Source organism: Hemitrygon akajei, chromosome 29, assembly GCF_048418815.1.
Source record: "Hemitrygon akajei chromosome 29, sHemAka1.3, whole genome shotgun sequence".
NCBI classification, from domain to species: domain Eukaryota; kingdom Metazoa; phylum Chordata; class Chondrichthyes; order Myliobatiformes; family Dasyatidae; genus Hemitrygon; species Hemitrygon akajei.
In genome coordinates, this window is record NC_133152.1 from 41,478,106 (window position 1) to 41,500,663 (window position 22,558).

At 43.6% G+C, this 22,558-nt stretch overlaps 1 protein-coding gene across 19 annotated transcripts in view; it reads right to left on the reverse strand.

Annotated features, from left to right (window-relative positions):
• The window catches only part of kif1b (kinesin family member 1B), a 278,399-nt gene that overhangs the window by 173,335 nt on the left and 82,506 nt on the right, over positions 1-22,558 (reverse strand). For all 19 annotated transcript variants that reach the window (XM_073032205.1, XM_073032200.1, XM_073032199.1 and 16 more), the window contains exons 3-7: positions 10,060-10,136; positions 8,617-8,796; positions 6,926-6,991; positions 3,028-3,206; positions 1,927-2,038 (exon numbers count right to left, since the gene is read on the reverse strand). In XM_073032205.1, the coding sequence (XP_072888306.1) occupies positions 1,927-2,038; positions 3,028-3,206; positions 6,926-6,991; positions 8,617-8,796; positions 10,060-10,136 (614 nt within the window). The remainder of the gene's footprint in view (positions 1-1,926; positions 2,039-3,027; positions 3,207-6,925; positions 6,992-8,616; positions 8,797-10,059; positions 10,137-22,558) is intronic.

The following is a 22,558-nucleotide window of genomic DNA, read 5'->3' on the forward strand; positions in this document are numbered from 1 at the left end:
AGAGTTTGACTGGACAGCGAACATTTTAAACAGCCCCAGTTCGCCAATAATACACTACAAACGCCAGCCCTTTTACCCAAAGTCCAGCCTAACTTACAGAGAGTAAAACCACCTTCTGACCATAGCCAAACTGTTGTGAATGGAAGGAGAGGGGGAGAAGAAGAGGAAATCAAAGATAGTGACAGATGAAAAGAATGCTTTGCAGGGAATAGATGAAAAATTAAAGGTTATTAATATATTTGTTCAAAAAGCATGTTCTACCTTAAAACAAAAATGGTTATTACACAGACCACACAAACCACGCCAAACTCTTCTATTTAGTGACCACTCAGCAATTTTATGGGGTGTATGCAGTTAAGGGGCTTGTCATGTCCATTTTGGGCAGCTCACTCAGCTTTGCTCCCCACCGGACACTCAGCTCTCACACGCGCTCCAAATAGATATTTGGTACAACACTTTGACAGGTGGTCTAAACTAGGTGAGCGCAGCCAGCAGCCTCGTGCCCAGGTGAAATAGTGGCACGTCTGTCCTAGCATACGAAATAAGCTCTGGCTCACTGGAGATCTAGAGTGAGGTCCGACAGCCAGGAAGACGGCACTGCAATGCTCTGTGGAGAGCGAAGGGCACAGAATACGCCCACTGCAAGGAAAACCCTAGTTTGTGACACTTGTTTGTACAACTGGACCAAGATTTCTGAGATTGAGAGAGTGGAATTGCCCCAGTGCATCAGCTTTTCCACTTTAAAAACTCCCCCGCACAGGTTCCCGGTCATCGTCGGACACGATGGACAAACACCATAGCAACTTTTTAAATTATTTAAATTGTGTGTACAAGTAAAATAAATAAATTATTGATCTTAACCAAAGCATCAGCTGGCCCACACATCCAAAGGATAAACATTAAAAGAGGGGGAAAAAAAAGCCCGAACATGGGAAAAGTGTATTTGTAAACCAGAGTTTAATAGACAGGTGAAAATAAATAGCATATACAATGCCTTGGATAAGATCTCTACTGCTATGCTGTAAGGTATTTTTGTTTTAACAGTTTTCTGTGAAAACAGTGTGTCCTGCTAGCAAGAGTGTTCTGGCTTCGGCTAAAGATAAGCAGCCACGTTGTCCAACTTGGGAATGTGGCGTCAGCCATTTGGGGGTTGTCTTGGCAAGCACTGTAACTTTCTGCCCAGATTTCTGAAGGATAGCAGTCTGGTTTGTTTCCTTTTGGCGGGAGCTGCGGAGCAGGGCACAAGGGAAGATGGCGCAGAATACCGTTCGATGGAGAGTCTCCGTTGTAAGGAGTACTTTGTGCTTATGAATGGCTCCAAGGAGGAAGGGCCAATTCGTTCAAGATAGTCTTCAAGGGACGTTCGGGCTGCGGAGGCTGCTTTCACGCAGAACGTGGGTTCCACACGAGTAAAGCAATACACCCCCGACTACTCCAGAAATGAGCTCCAACGTTTATGTGCATATCGGAATGGTTTAACTATAATGGCCCCTTTTCTTTTTCTTTTCTTTTTCTGTAACTATAAATTTGGTAAATACATTTCTTTATAATTTTATGCCGGGGTACCACCTGTTAATTTTATGGTGAATGATAACTGTGCATGGAGCAGTATTTACACAGCACTCACAACAATCAATGTTCCTTAATTGGAACATCCCAGCTTTGCTTTGTGATCGAACCCCAAATCATATCAACCCTGGACGTATATGGTTTATGAAAGCTGGCCTTCTCACCGCTGAGTCACGTGGCTGTTAGCAGAGGTAGTTAACGAGTCAAGTTTGTTTCCCGTGAGAGGGTTGCACTTAAAAGGGATAATGTTCTTACAAGTAAAATGAGCTGCTAAAAATGTTAATGTAGAAATTGGCATAGCCGGTGAGTAGCAATAGATTTAAAATTAAAATCAAGTGAAACATCCCCAAGTTGTACCTTCTCTGTACAAAGGTCGGTTTCTGCATCGTGCCTCTTCTGAGTGAAGACTATGGTGAAGACAGCATGTGATCTGCTGCTGGTCTCGTTCATATTTGTCGCTGCCACAGTTCTGGAAGCAAAAATCAGAAATACAGTTTTTTTTGCAAAAGGAACAACTTCCCTGTGGACACATTCAAATCACGTCCCACTCTGCTGACTTATTTCCTTTTACCGTATCACATGGGGGCACTTCAAATTTACCGCACTAGCGATATTTCCTCAAGGGGGTTGAAACAAAATGTCAAATCACTGAACATGAAAGCACTGCTCCATGTAGCATATTTTGCCAACAACAGTTTCAACAAATGCTTCAGAATCCAAACCTTTGCTCCACGGCTTCAAATGCCAATACGTGGCATTTGCATGAATCCATTAATTAATTTTCACAAGCAAAGCTCCTTGCCTATCTTTACTTTTCAACTAGATTCAAGTTTATAAAAAAGATTCACTTGTCACAGGTAAATCAAAGCACGCAGTAAAAGGCGCCATTTGTGTGAACAACCAATACAACCCGAGGATGTGCTGGGGGCAGCCCGCAAGTGACATCACACCTTCTGGCGCCAATGTAGATGCCCACAACACTCAATAGGACAACACAAGCAGCAGCGACAACAGCAAAACAAAATCACATGAGATTCAGCAGATGATAGAAACCCAGAGTAACACACACACACACACACACACAATGTTGGAGGAACTCAGAAGGTCAGGCAGCATCTTTAGAGAGAAATAAAGAGCTGACAAGAGTGGACCAAGACACTATCAGGGCTGAAAAGGTAAGGAGGGGGAAGAAGCCAAAAGCCAAACGAACAAAAACTACAAAACAAGCTCCTTTTTCACCACCCACTCACACACACAGCCAGGCCTCAGGCCTCCAAGCCCAGGACAGGCCGCCTCCAGGCCTCCAACCTCCATTCCTTGCCCCAGACTCAGCCTCACAGGCATCAGACCGCTGAACTCTAGTCCCCGGCCAGAACTGCAGACATCGGGCCTCTGACCTCCTTATACAGCCTTTAAAAAAAGGTATAGTCTTTAAAGAACGATACTGGATATCAGTACCTGGCTTTGTTTCCTGCATCCATGAGATCTGCAATGTCAGTGTAGGATGTTACGGCCAGTTTGGATAGATCTTCAACGTAGGGGCCCAGCAGTGGGTGCTCTCGAACACGTAGGTTTCCTTTGGTCTTGGGATTCAACAGGTCACGAACCCTCTCACAGTAAATTTCCATGTAACTCACCTGCAAAAAGAACAAGCTCTTGAAAGGAACGAACAGCAAGGATGATAGGTATTTGAATAATTAGTTTTGGATTAAGGTCTGAGTAGAAAGTTATTTTGTTTTTACCTGAACGTCACGAACAAGGCCTGAAGTGGTGGTGGCCTTGAACTGTGATTGGTGGTACAACTGAAAGCCTTGTTTGGCAATTTTAGAGGGCCATTAAGAATTTAACACTTTTGTTCAGATCGAAGACGGAGGATTTCTTTCCCCCAAAGACCTGGTTTGAAAGTTCCACATTCACCAATCTAAATGGAGACTTTTCAGACATATGTCACAAAAATGCCCGGCAACTCTGGTGGGTTTTGAATTCATACCTCCAGCTCCTAAGTTCAAAGTAAGTTTATCATCCCAGTACATATATGTCACCATATTGATAAAGTTCCTGCCTGCGCCATTTGGCGCACTAGGCGGCAAACTTGCCGTTTCTTTTGCGTTTTTCTGTTTTACGAGGCCAAGTTGCTAGCTCAACACTCAACCCAGCACAGGTGGAACTCCTACAAGGAGCCAGTCGGATTCAAACCCAAGACCTCTTGTTTCAAAGTCTGGCCACCATACCACCGGCACTAACGTGTCACTGTATACTACCCCGAGATTCATTTTCTTGCGGGCATTCACAACAAATACAAAGCCAGACGACAGAATCAATGAAAGCTAGGCACAAAGATGGACAAACAACCAACGTGCAAAAGACAACAAAATTGTGCAAATATGAAAAGAAAAACAATATAACAATAATAGGTAAATAATTAATAAATAATATTGAGAATGGGAGCTGTAGCACCCTTGAAAGTAAGTTCATTGATTGTGGAATCAGTTGGAACCTCAGTGTTTCAGGTGAGTGAAGTTATCCACTCGAAGAAGAGGCCCGATGAGGCTTCAGAAGCCTGAATACTAACAAGATGACTACAAATAAATTAAATTGCACATTTTTTCAAGAGGGGTGAGGGGGGGTGAGAAAAGTAATTTCAAACATTTTATTTATTCACCCTGCACAAATCATCAACTGATATCAGCAGGAAGTCACAAGTATTACACATCAGGGAAGATTAAAATGGCCTTCTGGCCAGTTATTACATCGAGCAGTACTTGAAATTAAGGTCAGCAATCTCACTTGTGTGTGAGTACATTAGAAGTGCTACTCCCGAGCAATCTACTGAATCTATCCTGGATCTCATAAATTATTTAAAACTAATAAGCAGCAGCTAAACAACTACAGCAAAACAAAACAACACACTCAAAACGCTGGAGGAACTCAGCAGGTCAGGCAGCACCTGTGGAAGAGAGTAAACAGTCAATGGTTCAGGCCCAGACCCTTCTTCGGGACTAAGGAAGGGGAAAGACACCAAAACATAAACGTGGGGCAGGGGGTACAGAAGGAGAAAGAGGCTAGTTGGAAGGTGATAGGTGAAACCTGGCTGGTGGGAAAGGTCAACGGCCGGAGAAGAACGAATCTGATTGGAGAGGAGAGTGGACCATAAGAGAAAGGGGAGGAGGAGGGGACCCGGGGGGAGTAATAGGCAGTTGAGAAGTAGGGAAAGGTCAGAGTGGGGAATAGAGGAAGGTGGGATGGAGGAGGGAATTTGTTCACTGGAAGGAGAAATTAATATTCGTGCCACCAGGTTGGCTAAACAAGCCTCTTTCCTCCCTCCCACACGTAGGCCTGCAGCAGCCACCCAGACATCAGGACTTTGACCACCCTAGCGTGCTCACAGATCCAGGGTTTTGGCCATCGGGCTTCAATTCTGATCGGCCATCAGCCCTTGATCTTTGCTACTGACCCCAGGACTAGCCGTTGGCAGGATCTTGAACTCCAGGCCTCGAACTCAGCTCAAGTCATGAGGGATATTGACAACGATGAAGTCAATGTTGCCTGGCACCCTACAGCTGATGCCCCTGTCCCTACCAACACAGAAGGGCTGAATGGCTTATCCCCACACCTATTTTCCTGTGCATAATTTTGTCAGCGTGACTTGTTATTTCCCTAAAGAGGACGGCCATTCCAGAGACTGCTACAGTTTTGTGGGTGGATTTCTTGGATCAATAGAGACCACCTTGCATCATCCGTGGCTGCAAAACCCAGGTCATTACATTCTGAAATCCCAATCACAGAATTCTAGATGACAGTGAAGGCTGCAAGGTGAAATTAAGTGGCTTGAAAATTACCATTAAAATACCATTACCATTAAAAATAACCGGCCACATCACAGCAGTCGCCACTGAGTGTATGTCCGTGGTCCTCTGTTGCTGTAGCTCATCCACTTCAAGATTCAATGTGCTATGCATTTAGAGATGCGTGGCTGTTTGTCTCCTCCTGTCAGTTTGAACCAGTCTGGCCATTCACTCCTGACCTCTCTCGTTAACAAGGTGTTTTCTCCCACAGAACTGACGCTCACTGGATATTTTTCACACCACTCTCTGCAAACTTTAGACACTGTCGTGTGTGATAATCCCGGGAGATCAGCAGTTTCTGAGATACTCAAACCACCCTGTCTGGCACCAACAGTAATTTCACACTCTAAGCCACTTAGATCAGATTTCGTCCCCAATCTGACGTTTGGTCTGAACAACAACTGAACCTCTTAACCATGTCTGCATGCTTTTATGCAGTGAGTTGCTGCCACATGACTGGCTGATTAGATATTTACACCACTGAGGTGTAAAGTGGCTACTGAGTGTATTAGGAACTTCAGAGCAGTTTTGTAGATCCAGCTCCAGCCTTTGAAACACAAATTATTTATGACCTGGAACTGGCGCCTTTTTCATCTTGGCTGAACTTGGCTTCCGATCAGGGCAAAGGCAGACGATTTCATATAACTGGGCACTCTTGCGTCATTACTCGTTACCTTAATGCAATATCCGGTCAATTAACCAGCGCCACTCAAGGGAAACGTTGAAATTTAACTGCATAACGGTCCTGTACACACCGAAGACATACAAGCACAATGATTGGGAGTTCTACATAAGGAAACTTAAAGATTTCAGACAGGAAGTCCAAAATAAACAGTGAAAATATCAACTATAATCAACTGTAAGACCATTGTACTCCACGTTGCAATACAGAAAAATAAAACAGTAGTAACTATAAACACATATATATGTAGTGTAAAAAGAGGGCAAAAAATAAAGTGAGGTCGTGTACATGGGTTCACTGTCTCTGGCTGATGGCAGAGGGGAAGAAGCTGTTCCTAACACGCTGAGTCCTCTGCATTGTTATGATGCAGCCCAATGCAAGCTTCTGGAACAACATGTCACGTTCCGTCTGGCCACTCTGCAGCCTTCCAAACTCCTTGTCAAACACCACAACAAGTGCAGGCTATGGTCATGTTCTACCGAGTGATTCTATGCCAAACAAAAAGAGAAAATATCCTTTGAGTCAGGGGTTCACTCCCAACCTTTTTTATGCCACGGACCCCTATCATTAAGTGAGGGGTCCGTGGACCCCAGGTTGGGAACCCCGCTTTAAGTTGTCCTTCAGTAAGCGTCTCAGAAATGTGCAGACAGACAGACATACTTTATTGATCCCAAGGGAAATTGGGTTTCGTTATAGCCGCACCAACCAAGAATAGTGTAGAAATATAGCAATATAAAACCATAAATAATTCAATAATAAGTTAATCACGCCCAGTGGAAATAAGTCCGACAGTTGTTCCATTAGATATGCCCTCCAGGCTGTTTCTTACCTCCACTGAATAGGACACGTCAGATTTGCTGTTGTCATTGATTTTCTCAAAAAGTTCTTCACAAAGCTACAGAGGGAACACAACACAGTTTAAAATGTCAGGAGATCCATTTTAATCACATTTCATACTAGCAAGGATATACTAGTAAGGATATTATCACATTTCATACTAGCAAGGATATTAGTCCTTCTATTTCAAAGGACTTGAAATAGAAGCTCTTTCAAGTCTCCTCCACCATTCAATCATGGCTAATATATTTTCCCTCTCAACCTCATTTCCTGCCCTCTCCCCGTAACCTCTGAGACCCTTACTAACCAAGATCTGTCAACCTCTGCTTCAAATATACCCAATGACTTAGCCTGCACAGCCTTATCTGGCAATGACTTCCACAGATTCAACATCCTCTGACTAAAGAAATTCCTCATCTCTGTTCTAAGGGAATGTCCCTCTAATCTGAGGCTGTGTCCTCTGGTCATAGACTCCCCCACTACTGGAAGCATCCTCTCCTTATGTGTTCTTTCTAAGCCTTTCAATATTTGATAGGTTTCAATAAGGTCCCTCACATTCTCCTGAACTCTCGATACAGAATCTATAATAGGATCATTAAGTTACCCAGTATTACTAATCTATAATGCTGGCACTTAACCAATTCCTCATTAAGTACAGCTCTTCATGGAGGTCTTCTTTTAATAATGAACACTGGTTGCTGTGAAATCTCATCTGAAAACCTGGATTGTGGTTCCAAATGGAAGAAATGTCTGATCCTTGGTCATCTCCAGAGATCACTACTAGAGTTGCTCTTTTTTTTAAAAAAAGGCAGAAAAACGCTCATTTATTTTTTTTAAAATCTGTCAATCATTATTACTAGTTGCAACTTCTATTGCTTTAAACAAACTACTCAAAAAGAATTACTGAAATAAGAGGCACACACAAAAATACTGGAGGAACTCAGCAGGTCAGGCAGCATCTATGGAAATAAACAAAAGTTTTGGGCCAAAACCCTTGATCAGGAGTTCTAATGAAAGGTCTCAGCCTGAAATGTTGCCCATTTATTCTTCTCTATAGATGCTGCCTGACCTGCTGAGATCCAGCATTTTGTCTGTGTTTCTCTGGATTTCCAGCATCTGCAGAATCTCTTGTGTTAGTGAAATAAGTGGAGAGTTCATTGAAAAATCAGCTTTCTTAAAACAGTTTAGCTTATTTATTTATTGAGTTACAATGCAGAACAAGCCCTTCTTGGCCCAGCATACCACCTATTTAACTTTAGCTTAATTGTAAGACAATTTTTTTTTAAGCGTGTCACACCAGAAAGTCCGCCGTTCTTGTCTGGCGCGTGGTGTCAGGATTGGTCTCCTTTCGGATTAACCGGGTCACGATATGAACGTTCCTGACTCGACCTTTGTGTTTTTTTTACGAGGCTGAGTGGCTGGCTCGACGCTCAACCTGGCAACGGATGGAAAGCGTGCTCGGGAGCGGCCTGACTTGGATTCGAACTCGGGAGCCTTCGCTCCGGAGTCCGGCGCTGATGCCACTTAGCCACCGGCTGGCCACTAGACAATTTACAGTGATCGGTTAACCAAATAACCAGTATGACTTTAGACCGTGTGCGGAAGCCGGAGAACTGGGAGGAAACACACCCGGTCACGGGGAGAACGTACAAACTCCTTTCAGACAGTGCGAGAGAACTTCACCTGTGGTATTATTCCTTGATGATCCTTATCCTGTTTGCCCATCATGGTGTAGGATTTCCCGGCCCCGGTCTGCCCGTACGCAAAAATACACACATTGTAACCCTCAAAGGAGTGCTGCAGCATTTCTTTCCCAATGTCATTGTAGACTTGACTCTGCGAGGCAAAGGATGGATCTTCAGCCTAAAAAGAAAGTAAGAGAATTGTCTCCAGTTACCTTCGATTCAGTGCGCTCACTCTCAAGCCGAGCACTACAAGAACAAAACAGCGGATGAAGCTGTCCCCACGCACTGAACCCTCAGCCCATTCACTGAATCATAACAAAATTCACTAGCCACAGAAAGCTGGAAATACTCAGCATCAGTGGGGACGGAAATAGTCACAGTGGAGTGGTTCCCAATTCAATGTCTACATGTGGTCAAATCAGTAAGTTGCTGATAGCTGTATGCTCACTCATACTTTGTACATAGAGACAGGTGAAGGCGGTTATGTAGGTGCAGACGATGGTTCAACTTTCACGCCACATGCCGGTGACAATAAACGTTATTCTGACTCTCATCCGTCGCAAGCGGTGGGGTTGCAGACCAACTGTGCGGCCTAGCACGTCGCTATCTCCAGGAATGGCCTGGAAGACGTGCATCCTCAGGGCCGGGAGGACAGAGCGGCCCCTGTGGGCAACCCGGCTCCTCGCTGATTTCGCCAAATGAAGCTTTACGGGAGACCGAAACGTCGAGACAGCAGGCGGTGTGCTTGCTAATCGCCGGCTGCTGTCGGAGAAGAGCTCCTGTACTCGAGCGATCTTTCTCTCTCTCTGGGGGGGGGGGGGGGGGAGAGAGGGACTGACTTGACTGACCCTTTTGGTCCTCGAGTTGGGGGTGGGGAGGGGCTTGGGGAAACGACGCGGAAGATTGCAACATGGGAACAGCGAGTCGTTGCTGCAGGAACAACCTCTCTCCCCCTCGCTGGAGAGAGATACCGAGGTGCCGGTTTGTGGACTGTAGGCAGATGGTCTCTGGATCAATGGACTCTTTGGTACTTCTGCTGCTACTCACAGGGTTGGGGGGGGGGGGTCAGTGCTTCTGCTGGTGTGGGTGAGGGTAAGGGGGTGGGTTGATGTTTTTACTGCTCTTTGTGTGAGGGGAGGGGTGGGGGGCTTGGGGCTTTGATGTCTCTATCGGTCTGTATAGAGTTTGTTTTTGTGGATGTCTGTGAAGATGACAAATTTCAGGCTGTATACTGTATACATATTCTGACATTAAATATACTTTGAAACAATTTAAGCAATGTACATGGCCCCCTATGGCAAACAGATAAAGAACCACATGGTATTGGTGTAACAGTTCTGGTGTGACGAACATCACAGACTAGTTTTTCAACTAACGTGCAAGGCATTGATCAAGTTGTTTAGCACTCTTCCTAGAAGATGTATTTAATTCAAGTTCTTACCGAAGTATGTGACCAGTAAGAGTGGTCAAAGCTGAAGGTCTTTGGTGATTCCTTTGGATTCTTGGGGTTTACAATACCTGAAAAACAAGACAAATTGGGGTATCGTCAGCAGGTCACTCTGAAGTTGATGAAGCAAGCCCAGCAGTAACCCAGATACTTGCCAAGGGTTCAATTCTCTAGTTGCACATCTGTTAATCGCAACTTGCTCGTAACCAAAAATAAATTGTTGAGGTTCTCTGAGGGAAGAGTGAATGCAAGTCCAGTTCTCAAGGGAAAACGCCACAATAGTAATTCCTTTTATGACAAACTACTTCGCAGCTGAATCCCCACCACTGTCCAAGAATAGACTAGGGAATAAAAACGGATGATGAAGGAGACCATAAATGTTGTCAACTGTGGGAACGATTGATGAAGAAGAATTATAGAGTCACTGAGTACCACAGCACCAAAACAGGCCTTTTGGCCCACCTAGCCCTTGCTGAACTGTTACTCTGCCTAGTCCCATCAACCCATACCTAGACCGTATCCCTCCATTGAATTGAATTGACTTTATTACTTACATCCTTCATATACATGAGTAAAAATCTTTACATCTCCGTCTAAATGTGCAACATGCAATTTATAGAAATTTATAATAAATAGTATGTACAACAGGACAGTCAATAAAACATAGAAATATAATTGTATCAGCATGAATTAATCAGTCTGATGTCCTGGTGGGAGAAGCTGTCCCGGAGCCTGTTGGTCCTGGTTTTTATGCTGCCGTACCGTTTCCCAGATGGTAGCAGCTGGACAGTTTGTGGTTGGGGTAACTTGATGATCCTTTGGGCCCTTTTTACATACCTATCTTGTAAATGTCCTGAATAGTGTTAAGTTCACATCTACAGATGTGCTGGGCTGTCCCATACCACTCTCCGCAGAGTCTTGCGATTGTGGGAAGTACAGTTCCCATACCAGGCAGTGATGCAGCCAGTCAGGATGCTCTCAATTGTGCCCCTGTAAAACACCCACCCCCCTCCATCCATGTATCTATCCAAACTTGTGTTGCAATCAAACCTGCATCCACCATTTCAACAGGTAGCTCATTCCACATTTGTATCACCCTCTGAGTGAAGTTCCCCTTCAAGTACCCCTTAAATATTTTACTTTTCATCCTTAACCTATGACCTCTAGTTCTAGTCTCATCCAACCTTGCTTTTCCCCTGTCTATACCTCTCAATTCTGTATACCTCCAACAAATCTCCCCTCATTCTACGCCCCAGGGCATAAAGTCCTAACCTATACAACCATCTCACGTAACCCAGCTGCTCAAAACCCGGAAATCAAGACTACATTTTAAAAGCATATCTCAAACATTGAGCCTTGAAAATCGATGATTATCATTCCGAACATGCCCGCCATTGTGATAACTTTTCATTTAAACTGAATCACAGATCCAATTGTGAAATTAATTTTTAAAAATATGAACTTTTAAAATATGGGGAGAAGGTACAGAGGAGATGTCAGGGGTAAGTTTTTTTTACTCAGAGAGTGGTGAGTACGTGGAATGGGCTGCCAGCAACGGTGGTGGAGGCGGATATGATAGGGTCTTTTAAGAGACTTTTAGATAGGTACATGGAGCTTAGTAAAATAGAGGGCTATGGGTAAGCCTAGTAATTTCTAAGGGTGGGACATGTTCAGCATAACTTCGTGGGCCGAAGGGCCTGTATTGTGCTGTAGGTTTTCTATGTGACTGTCAGAGAAACTCAACAAATTAATGTGGTGATCCAGGTTGGGGATTCACAGAAGTATCTGTCAGTACATTAGTCTTATGCTACTGAGAGCAAGATTAAAACTTTCCGTCCTTTCAAGATTAGTGGAGAATCCCAGGTGCAGAGAAGCAACCAGCATTCCTACGGATCAAAGAGAGGCACTGCTCCACCGATGCTTTCGAGGTTTGCTGGAGGATAATTGAAATTTTCATAAAAACGTTTTCCGATTCACTGGGTTTCCTAATGAAGATCTACAGACTCACTGTCACAAACACTCTACAACTCAAGTTCTCAGTATTATTTATTTACTTATTGTTACTATTTGCTATTTTTATGTTCGCACAGTTTGTCTTCTTTTGCACGTCGATTGTTCGCCACTGATTCTATCGTATTTCTTTAATTCTACTGTGAATGCCCGCAAGAAAATGAATCTCAACTCTGTATATGGTAACGTGTATATACTTGGTTAATAAATTTACTTTGACCTGTGAACTTTCTATTTCTCCAGTTTGAAGGCTGCTGTTCAGACCAGATCAGCTTAGTTCGCAAAGTACTTCAAGGTGCATTGAAATTCCTCGCTCACATGATGATCACAGTAGACATTATATATATATATGTATGGGTGACGGAATTGATGGCTTTGTGGCAAATTCTGTGGATGATAGAGATAGGCGGAGGGGCAGGTGGTTTTGAGGAAGTAGAGAGGCTACAAAAGGACTCATCAACAGATTAGACGAATGGGCGAAGAAGTGGCAGATGGAATACACAGTTGAAAAGTGTATGGTCATGCACTTTGACAGAAGAAATGAAGGTGTAAGCCATTTTCTAAATTGAGAGAAAATTCAAAAATCTAAGGTGCAAAGTGACTTGGGAGTACTTGTGCAGGATTCCCTAAAGGCTAATTTGTAGGTTGAGTAGGTTGATAAAGAAGGCAAATGTGATGTTAGCATTTATTACAAGAGGACTAGAATATAAAAGCAAGGATGTAATGTTCAGGCTTTATAAAGCACTGGTGAGATTTCACTTGGGAGTATTGTCAGCAGTTTTGGACCACTAATCGAAGAAAGGATGTGCTGAAACTGGAGAGGGTTCAAAGGAGGTTCACAAAAATGATTCCAGGATTGAAAGGCTTGTCATATGAAGAGAGCCTGATGGCTCTGGGCTTGTATTCACTAGGATTCAGAAGAATGATGGGTAACCTCATTGAAATCTATTGAATGTTGAAAGGCCTCAATAGAGTGGATGTGGAGAGGATGTTTCCTAAGGTGAGAGAGTCTAAGACCAGAGGACACAGCCTCAGAATAGAGGGGGATCCATTTAGAACGGAGATGAGGAGGAATTTCTTTAGCAGAGAGTAGTGAATCTGTGGAATTCATTGCCACAGGCAGCTGTGGCAGCCAAACCATTGGTTACATTTAAGGCAGGGGTTGACAGATTTTTGATTAGTCAGGGCATGAAGGGATACAGAGGGAAGACAAGTGATTGGGGTTGAGAGGGAAAATGGAGCAGCCATGATGAAAAGGTTGAGCAGACTCAATGGGCCAAATGGCCTAATTCTACTCCTATTATCTTAAGGTCTTATGGTCTAATAAAAACAACAGTAAATACACTGACAGAGCGCAAAAGAGCAAAATGATGGACAGATCTGTAAAATAACCTGATGTAGTGCAAAGAGCAGGGCTAATATGAGAATAACCAAATAACAGATACAGCTTCTTCCCCTCTGCCATTCGATCTCTGAATGGATATTGAACCTGTTAACACTACCTCAATGCTTTCTTTCCTCTTTTTTGCACCAGAAAACAGTTAGCAGTCTATCACATTGCTCTGGGTTTACAAGCAAAACTGGATTTTAAATGAATGAACAAGATTAGCTTTACAGCAGTAGAGTAATTTCACAACCATCATTACCAATTCTAGGCTTTCAATTGCAGAATTTAATCACTCGAGTTCTATTCCCATTGCAGGATTTGAACTTGTGTATTTGGGTCAATGATCCAGTAACTTATCTACAATGCTAATAGACTTTTCAATGTGCCTCTGGATGAACCAGATCCATTTACTGAGAAAGTACTGACTGAAATGAGTAAAATATCTTTTTTCTCCTTCTGCTTTTCCAGACGGAAAGGAACTGCTTGAGATGCTGCCTAAAGCGGAATCCTCCGATTATTGTATTTATTCCACAAGAGCGAGCAAACTGAACAGTCCCCAACTTTTAAAGAGTAGCTTTATGAGCTCCATTTGTCACTTGTACACCGAATTTCCCTCAGGATCAATAAAGTACGTCTGTCTGTCTGTCAATACGTACTTTGCATAAATGACCAACGCAGTCCGAGGATGCATGGGGGGGGGGGGAGGGCAGCCCACAAGTGCCGACCTACCCCACATCACAATAACCCTATCACCTACGCCTTTGAAAAGTGGGGGAAACTGGAGCACCTGGAAGAAACTCACTTGGTCAACTCCTTACAGGCAGCAACGGGAAACGAACCTTGATCTACCGATCACTCGTGCTGTAAAGTGTTACGCTAACTGCTACACTACCCTGCAAGCTGTGTAAGCGGTTCACCATCCTCCTAGAGAGATCGTCCCAGGATACCTCGCTTTTACTCCCTGGCCATGTAACCGTGTCCCCTTTGATCTATGTCTATTTAATTTTTTAGAGAGAGGGTGCGGAATATGCCCTTCTGGATACTTGAGTCGTGCTGTCAGCAATTCATTAATTTATTCTCAGCCTAATCACAGGACAACTTACAATGAATGGTCAATCTGCTTACTAACCGACACATCCTTGGACTGTGGAAGGAAACCAGAGCACTTGGAGGAAACCCACTTGTTCACAGGGAGGACCTACAAACTCCCTTTGGATAGTTGAACTTAAACTCCGATGTGCCGTGCCGTAGTGACATCACACTAACCGCTAGGCTATTGTGACATCCAACTGCCGAAAACATTTTGAATATCTACCCTGTTAGCCGCCTTAGAATCGGATGTTGCAATAAAATCGCCCTTTGTTCATCTGAATTCCAAAGAATGTAGATCCCACTTCTCCGACTGCTCATGGGGGCCATTCAGCCCGTCTAGTCTGTTCGGCCATTAGTAGATGAGTCTACTAAATTGTTTTTAAAATGGCTGCCCATGAGTCTCAGGGATGAAGAGCTTAAAAATGCCATCTTGCATGAGTGGCAGTTGTTTTTAGAGGGCTGCAGTTCACATTATATGTGCTTCTGGTTACTCTATTTGTTATTGCTAGTTTCCCAATATTGAGCGGGGCAGACTGGTTCTGCGGCCTGCAGTCAATGAACGACACAGCGCTACATTGAACTGAACTGGTCTAAACTGAACGTTCCTAGACTGTTTCAAGGACACTGCGTTTTGATATTTAATATTCTGTGGGTTATTCGTTTGGTTTTTTTTTGCCATTTGTGTGATTTGTGGGTTTTTTTGCACGTTGGGTGTTCGATGTTTTCTTTGAATGAGTTCCATGGTGTTTCTTTGTTTCATGTCTGTGGGAAAACAAATCTCAGGCTTGTATACAGCATATATACTTTGATAATAAACGTACTTTGAATCTTCGCAATTTAAGTGATTTTCAAAGTTAAGTCATAGCACACTATTTTTGGGACTGAATGGAATAATGCATTTGTATTATTGTTGCTGAGTAAAGCTTTTCCTGCTGATGGGGAGGGCTTTGTCAAATGTGTTCCCATAGTTTTCAAAGACGGTACCAAAGTTTCTTTCGCTGGCATCTGCCCAGCTTTAGTATTAATATCCTAATTCTGGTTGCTGTGGAAACCAGAAATGTCTTTCATTGGCCAAGTACAAAAATTGCCCACTGTAATGGATGATCAGAGCTCAGAATCAGGTTTAATAGTGCCGACATATGTCATGAAATTTGTTGTTATGCGGGAGCAGTATATTGCAATACATAATAAAAACTGAATTCAGCAAGTTAAATTAAATAAGTTTTGCAAAAAAGAGAAAAGTAGTAGTAGTGAGGTAGTGTTCATGGGTTCAATGTCCATTCAGAAATCTGCTGGAAGAGGGTTAGAAGCTGTTCCTGAATCGCTGAGTGTGCCCCCTCAGGTTTCTGTTCCTCATTCCTGATAGTAACAATGAGAAGAAGGCACATCCTGGATGATGGGTGTCACCTTTCTGAGGCATCACTGCTTAAAGATGCTGGGGAGGCTGGTGCCCATGATGGAGATGACTGAGTTTACAACTTTCTGCAGTTTAATTCGATCCTGTGGCGTAGCACCTCCCCCCCCCCCCACTCCCCGAAAACCAGATGGTGATGCAGCCAGTCAGAAGCCCATTGGGCAATTCAAAATTGTTGTGCATTCATTGTGCAGAGAACCCAATTGTGTACAGGTCGATCAAATCGCTTTTGGCTAAATCTTCCTGATTCTGATAAGTGAAACTGCACCGTACGTACAATATTTCTACTTTATATAGGCTGTATATTTATCATTATCATTCCTACTTTCACGATATGTTCACGTTATTTTAGGTTTTATGCATTATTTGGTATGATTTGGTAGGTTATTTTTTGGGTCTGGGAATGCTCAAAAATTTTTCCCATATAAATTAATGGTGATTGCTTCTTCGCTTTACGACATTTCGGCTTACAAACGGTTTCATAGGAACGCTCTACCTTCGGATAGCGGGGGAAACCTGTAGCTTTTAAGGGTGACAGATCTCATTTGTAAAACTGTCCTTCGCACGATTTTAACAGTACTGGTAAGATATGATTAAGCTCACAAGATGCAGAAAGGTTCACAAGGATGATCCAAAGATCTACAGGTGAGGGTTAGTAAGCTGTGAGTGTGTTATATTAGTGCCAAAAGGATGGAGACACTTGGTTACTGTCTCCAGCACACCTCCAACTGTTGGTCATTGATGGCAAACAATATATTTCACTGCATTTTTCAATGCATATGTGACAAATAAAGCTAATCTTCAAAGCACAAGCAATTCTGCAGATAATCTAGAGCAGGGGTGTCAAACTCATTTTAGGTCACGGGCCGGATTGAGCAAAATGCAGCTTCATGCGGGCCGGATCAGTCAGACGCGTGCGAACGCAGCTTTCGTTGCCTCCGTTTTTTCAGCCTGCTCTCATGTGTCTCAGTCTCTGCTATAACTACAAAGTGTTTCACTTTACAAATTCCGTTTCTTATGAAGAAGACTGCCAAGCAAGACTGCCGAATAAACACTAAAAACCCTGAAAACCTGGTACCTGAATAAACTCAGCATTAGCCATATCATACGCCATAGGCGCTTCGATTACTGGGGCCAGCTTTAATAGTAATTAGATATTATCTCGCGGGCCAAAGATAATTCCACCGCGGGCCGGATTTGGCCCGCGGGCCTTGAGTTTGACATATATGATCTAGAGTAACACCCACAAAACGCTGGAGGAACTCAAGCAGATCAAGCAGCATCTCTGGAAATGAATAAACAGTTGACATTTCAGGCCGAGACCCTTCAGGAGGACCGGAAAAGAAGGCAGAAGAAGCAAGAATGTGAGGGGGAGGGGGCAGAGGACGAGCTAGTGGGAGGTAGGAGAAGCCAGTGGTGATCGGTGGGAAAAGTAAAGTACTGGGAAAGAACATGGTTAGGAAGATATTGGAGTCAATTATAAGGAAGAGGTCTCAGGGTTCTTGGAGGCTCATGATAAAATAGGCCATAGTTAGTAAGGTTTCCTCAAGGGAAAATCTTGCCTGACGAATCTGTTGGAATTCTTTGAAGAAATAACAAACAGGATAGACAAAGGAGAATTGGTTAATGTTGTGTACTTTGATTTTCAGAAGGGCTTTGACAAGGTGCCACACATGAAGCTGCTTAACAAGCTACAAGCCCATGGTAGTACAGGAAAGATTCTAGCATGGATAAAGCGATGGCTGATTGGCAGGAGGCAAAGAGTGGGAATAAAGTGAACTTTTCTGGCTGGCTGCCGGTGACTAGCAGTGTTCCACAGGGGTCTGTGTTGGGACTGATTCTTTTTACATTATATGTCAATGACTTGAACGATGGAATTGATGGCTTTGTTGCAAAGTTTGCGGATGATATGAAGATGGGGGAAGGTAGGTAGTTTTGAGGAAGTAGAGAGGCTACAGAAGGACTTAGACAGATTAGGAGAACGGGCAAAGAAATGGCAGATGGAATACAGTGTCGGGAAGTGTATGGTCATGTACTTTGGTAAAAGAAATAAAAGGGTTCACTATTTTCTAAATGAAGAGAAAATACAAAACCTGAAATGCAAAGGGACATGGGAGTCATTGTACAGGATTTCTTAAAGGTTAATTTGAAGGTTGAGTCTACGGTGAGCAAGGCAAATATGATGGGGTGTTCTTTTAGACGGAGATGAGAATGAATTTCTTTACCAAAGAGTGGTGAATGTGGAATTCTTTGTCACAAGCAGCTGTGGAGGCCACGGCTTTATGTATATTTAAGCAGAGGTTGATGGAATGGTGGAGCAGACTCGAGGGGCCAAATGGCCTAATTCTGCTCCTATACCTTATGGTCTAAGAAGGAATCTGGTAGGAGAGGGGAGTGGAACATGGGAGGAAGGGAAGGAGGAGGGGCACCAAGGGAGGTTCAAAGTTCAAAGTAAATTTTATTATCAAAGTACATACATGTTACCATATACAACCCTGAGATTTATTTTCCTGTGGGCATACTCAGTAAACCTATAGAACAGAAAATCAACCGGAGTGCAGAAGGCAACAAACTGCAAACGCAAATATAAATAAGTAGCACTAAATGATGAGAACATGAGATAAAGAGTCCTTAAACTGAGATGACTGGCTGTGGGAACATTTCCATGATGGGGCAAGTGAGTGTAGTTATCCCCGTTTCCCCCCCCCCCCCCCCCAAGAGCCTGATGGTTGAGGGGTAGTAACTGTTCTTGAAGCTGGTACGGCGAGTCCTGAGGCTCTTGTACTTTCTGCCTGATGGCAGCAGCTGCGAGAAAGGAGCATGACTTAGATGGTGGGGATCTTTGATGATGAAGATTCAAAGATTCAAAGCACATTTATTATCAGAGAATGTATAAACTATACACCTTGAAATTTGTCTGCTTACAGGCAGCCACAAAGCAAGAAACTCAAATAGCCCAATTTAAATTTTTTTTAAAGAAAAAAAAACACTGCGCAGAGAAAGAGAGAGAATAAATAAGAACACATCGTGCAAACAACAGAAGCGAGGCAACAGCGTTCCGAACCAGACCGAGTCTCAGATCCACTCCCGGAGCAGCCGGAATAAACACAAGCTTCGGCCCACAGTTTTCACACCAGTGGGGCAGAAACGCACAGCAGCTGGATCAGTTCGCAGCCTCGTCGCCGGGGAGAAAGGAATGAACACTCGCGGGGGGAGAGCGAGCAAAATTAAACCTGACCCTCGCCTCCGTACCCGCCGCTCGGGTTTCTAGTCTACCTGGCTGACGTTTAACTTGCTGCTTCCCTACAACAGCAATTCATGCAGCTGTGCCCAGTGGTTGGGAGGGCTTTACCTGTGATGCACTGGGCCACATCCACTACCTTTTGTAGGACAGGCAGGTGAGAAGAGGTGGTGGGGTGGGACCTTTTAACATCTAAAGGTAGAATGAGAAAATATATAAAGTACTTCCCAGCTTATAACCGTGAAAAGATATTGTATATTATATCAAACTAATGTGATAAAATTAATCTAAACTCTGTTTAAATGCCACAAATAAAAGCCATCTCTCGTCTGCAAATGATGCTGTTACAAGCCACACCCATCCCCTGGATGGAAGTCCATTAAAATGGCTCATTCATGGAAACTTGGGCTAACGGCTCATCGTCAACTGAAAGATGCCACATCCTCATTCCAAATACCGAAATTAAAACCAACACTCACACAGCAATCATAACTTAAAAGGCCACCCTCCAAAAATAGACACAGTTGTCGGTGGGCGTGTCAATTGAAATAATCGCCTTGTGCCACAATCCGTCTCCCTGCTAACGCAAGCAGGCCAGCCAGACAGGGAGCGACATTTTCCAATAAAAGCCAGACTGGTTCCTGCTCTGGTCTACACTCAATGGCAATTGTGCGGACCCCAAGCAGCAACAGCGGATCCTCTTCCCTCTGTTATTAACCACTGGGGGAAAATACAGATCATATATTGGCCTCCTAAATTACATTAAGAATTCTCCCTGGTCCTAACTGCAAGCAAAATAATCAGTCCTGTATATTGAGAGAAAGACTTGCAAAAGCTTGCATCGCAGACCTTGTTCCAGTCTTCCTTGAAGAAGCAATTAAGTTAAAAGCAAAATGCAGCCAGTAAAATACTGATGTGTAGACAGTTACTGTGTGCAGGGCGACAGTTCACACCGGAGCAGGAAGAGGAACTCTGTTTAAAGTAAATTTATTATCAAATTACATATTCTACACTTGTATTCCATTTTCTTGCAGGCATTCACAGTAGAACAAAGAAATACAAAAGAATTTTTTTAAAAACACTCACATAAGACTGATAAACAACTAATCTGCAAAAGACAAACTGAAAATCAGAAAAAAAGCAAACAAATAATGCTGAGAACATAAGTTATGGAGGCTGAGTTACTGGATATGTTTAAACCAGGAGTTGACAGCTTCTCCTTTAGTAAGGGAAAGCTGGAGGATGGGGTGAAAGGGATAATAAATCAGCCATGACGGAATAGCAGAGCAGATTCGATGGGCTGAATGATCTAATTCTGCTTCTATATTTTTTGGTCTTAAAACCAATTTGTTGGGGAGAGGAGCACAGTAGTTAACAACAGAGTCAGAGATCTCACAGCAGAAACTCTAATTCCGCCCTGGCAGTCAAGGCATTTAAATTTTGGGGAATAAATTAAACAAATCTGCATTAAAAAGAATGCCTTTGATGACTAGGAAATTATCACATTGTAGGTTAGGGGTCTGCGTTACCCATCTTCTTCGGTAATAACTTTCTAGGACGGAGATCTGCCACCTTAACAGGGTCTAACACCACAAACCCCTAACCCACAGCAGTGTGGTTTAAAAAGACCAAAGTCCACTTAATTCCACCAAGCCACAAGCATAACAAGTGTAAGGACTGTGGTGATTCCACACAGCGACACACCACTTTCTGAAAGGCAATAATGACTTTGGCAAGGGAATGTCTATCCCAGAAGAGAAATATTTCAACCACAGTAAAACTTTGATAAAGAACACAGCTTCCGAGATTTTCTTGACTTTCAGATGTCATTCCAATTATTTGAATGACAAATAATCATTCGTGAGACAAATTTGTGTCTATTTGATTTTTTTTTAAAAAGATGTTACACAGTGGTATAATAAATTTTTCAGTGTCCATGGTGAGTTTAAGGGGAGTAGAAAACATAAAAAACATTCCAGACTCTGGCTGCAATGGCCAACCGGAGGCATAGCAGGTAATGTGGCAGAATGCTTCAGAACTCCAGTGATTACGGACTGGGTTCAATTTCCACCGCTGCCGGTAAGGAGTTTGTTTATTCACCATTTGACTATGTGGGTTACTTCGGGGTGCTCCGCATTCCTGCCCCCACCCAGGCTTCTGAGCAAACACCCTGTCTGTGCTCTGGTCGTCCAGGCATATCCCAGAATCGGGAGCGAACATAATGCTGAAGAGTCAGGATTTCTTTGAGCTTTGGCAAAGAACCCCAACCGGGGACGTAATGAGAACAGGAATGGGCCTTGTGAGAATTTCCAGGCCTGGAGTACCAGGGGCACCTGACAACCCAGAAACCAAACCCCAATTAACTCAGGAATTTGGGATGGGCTACTGCATTTGCTTACACTGAAGTAAAAGGAAATCTATTCTAGTGCACAATGATCCCCCTTTAACACAGAACACTACAGCACAGTAGAGGCCCTTGGCCCGCGATGTTGTGCTGACCTTTGGACCTACTCCAAGGTCAATCTAACCACTCCCGCCCACATTCTCTTTTCTTTTAACCTATTACGCTGCTGGTGTTAAGGGCAGCAGTGAAGGTCCTCCATCTCTGGCTGCATTCACAGTTTCCTTCATCATGTCAGTAGCTAACTCCCTCCAACAGAGCCCCCCAGTGTTATTTTCTATCAACCACATGCCTATCTAAGAGTTTCTAACATGACCCTAATATATCTGCTCCTAACACCATATCTGGCAACGCGCTCAGCACACCCACCGTTCTTGTCTAAAGAACTCACCTCTGACAGCCCCCCAACCATACTTTACTCCACTCACCTATTATGCCCCCCTCGTATTCGCTATTTCTGCCTTTACTTTGCAATAAGCAATGCCCAGGTCACAGCGGAAGTCACTGGTTGAAGTAAGCTTTCCCACCATATCATAGAGACACTATTTTTCAATCTTATAGTTTTTATATTCTGTGTTTTCTCGTCTGATCTTTTCAGGTTTTTTTGTGCTGAACAAGGGATTTGGGGGGGGGGGGGGGGAGGGGGTCGATGTGCCTGATCCATTTTGTTCGTTTTTTTGTGTGAGGGAGGGAGGGATTTGGGGGTTGACATGCCTGATCCATTTTGTTCGTTTTTTTGTGCGAGGGAGGGAGGGATTTGGGGGTTGACATGCCTGATCCATTTTGTTCGTTTTTTTGTGCGAGGGAGGGAGGGATTTGGGGGTTGACATGCCTGATCCATTTTGTTCGTTTTTTTGTGCGAGGGAGGGAGGGATTTGGGGGTTGACATGCCTGATCCATTTTGTTCGTTTTTTTGTGCGAGGGAGGGAGGGATTTGGGGGTTGACAT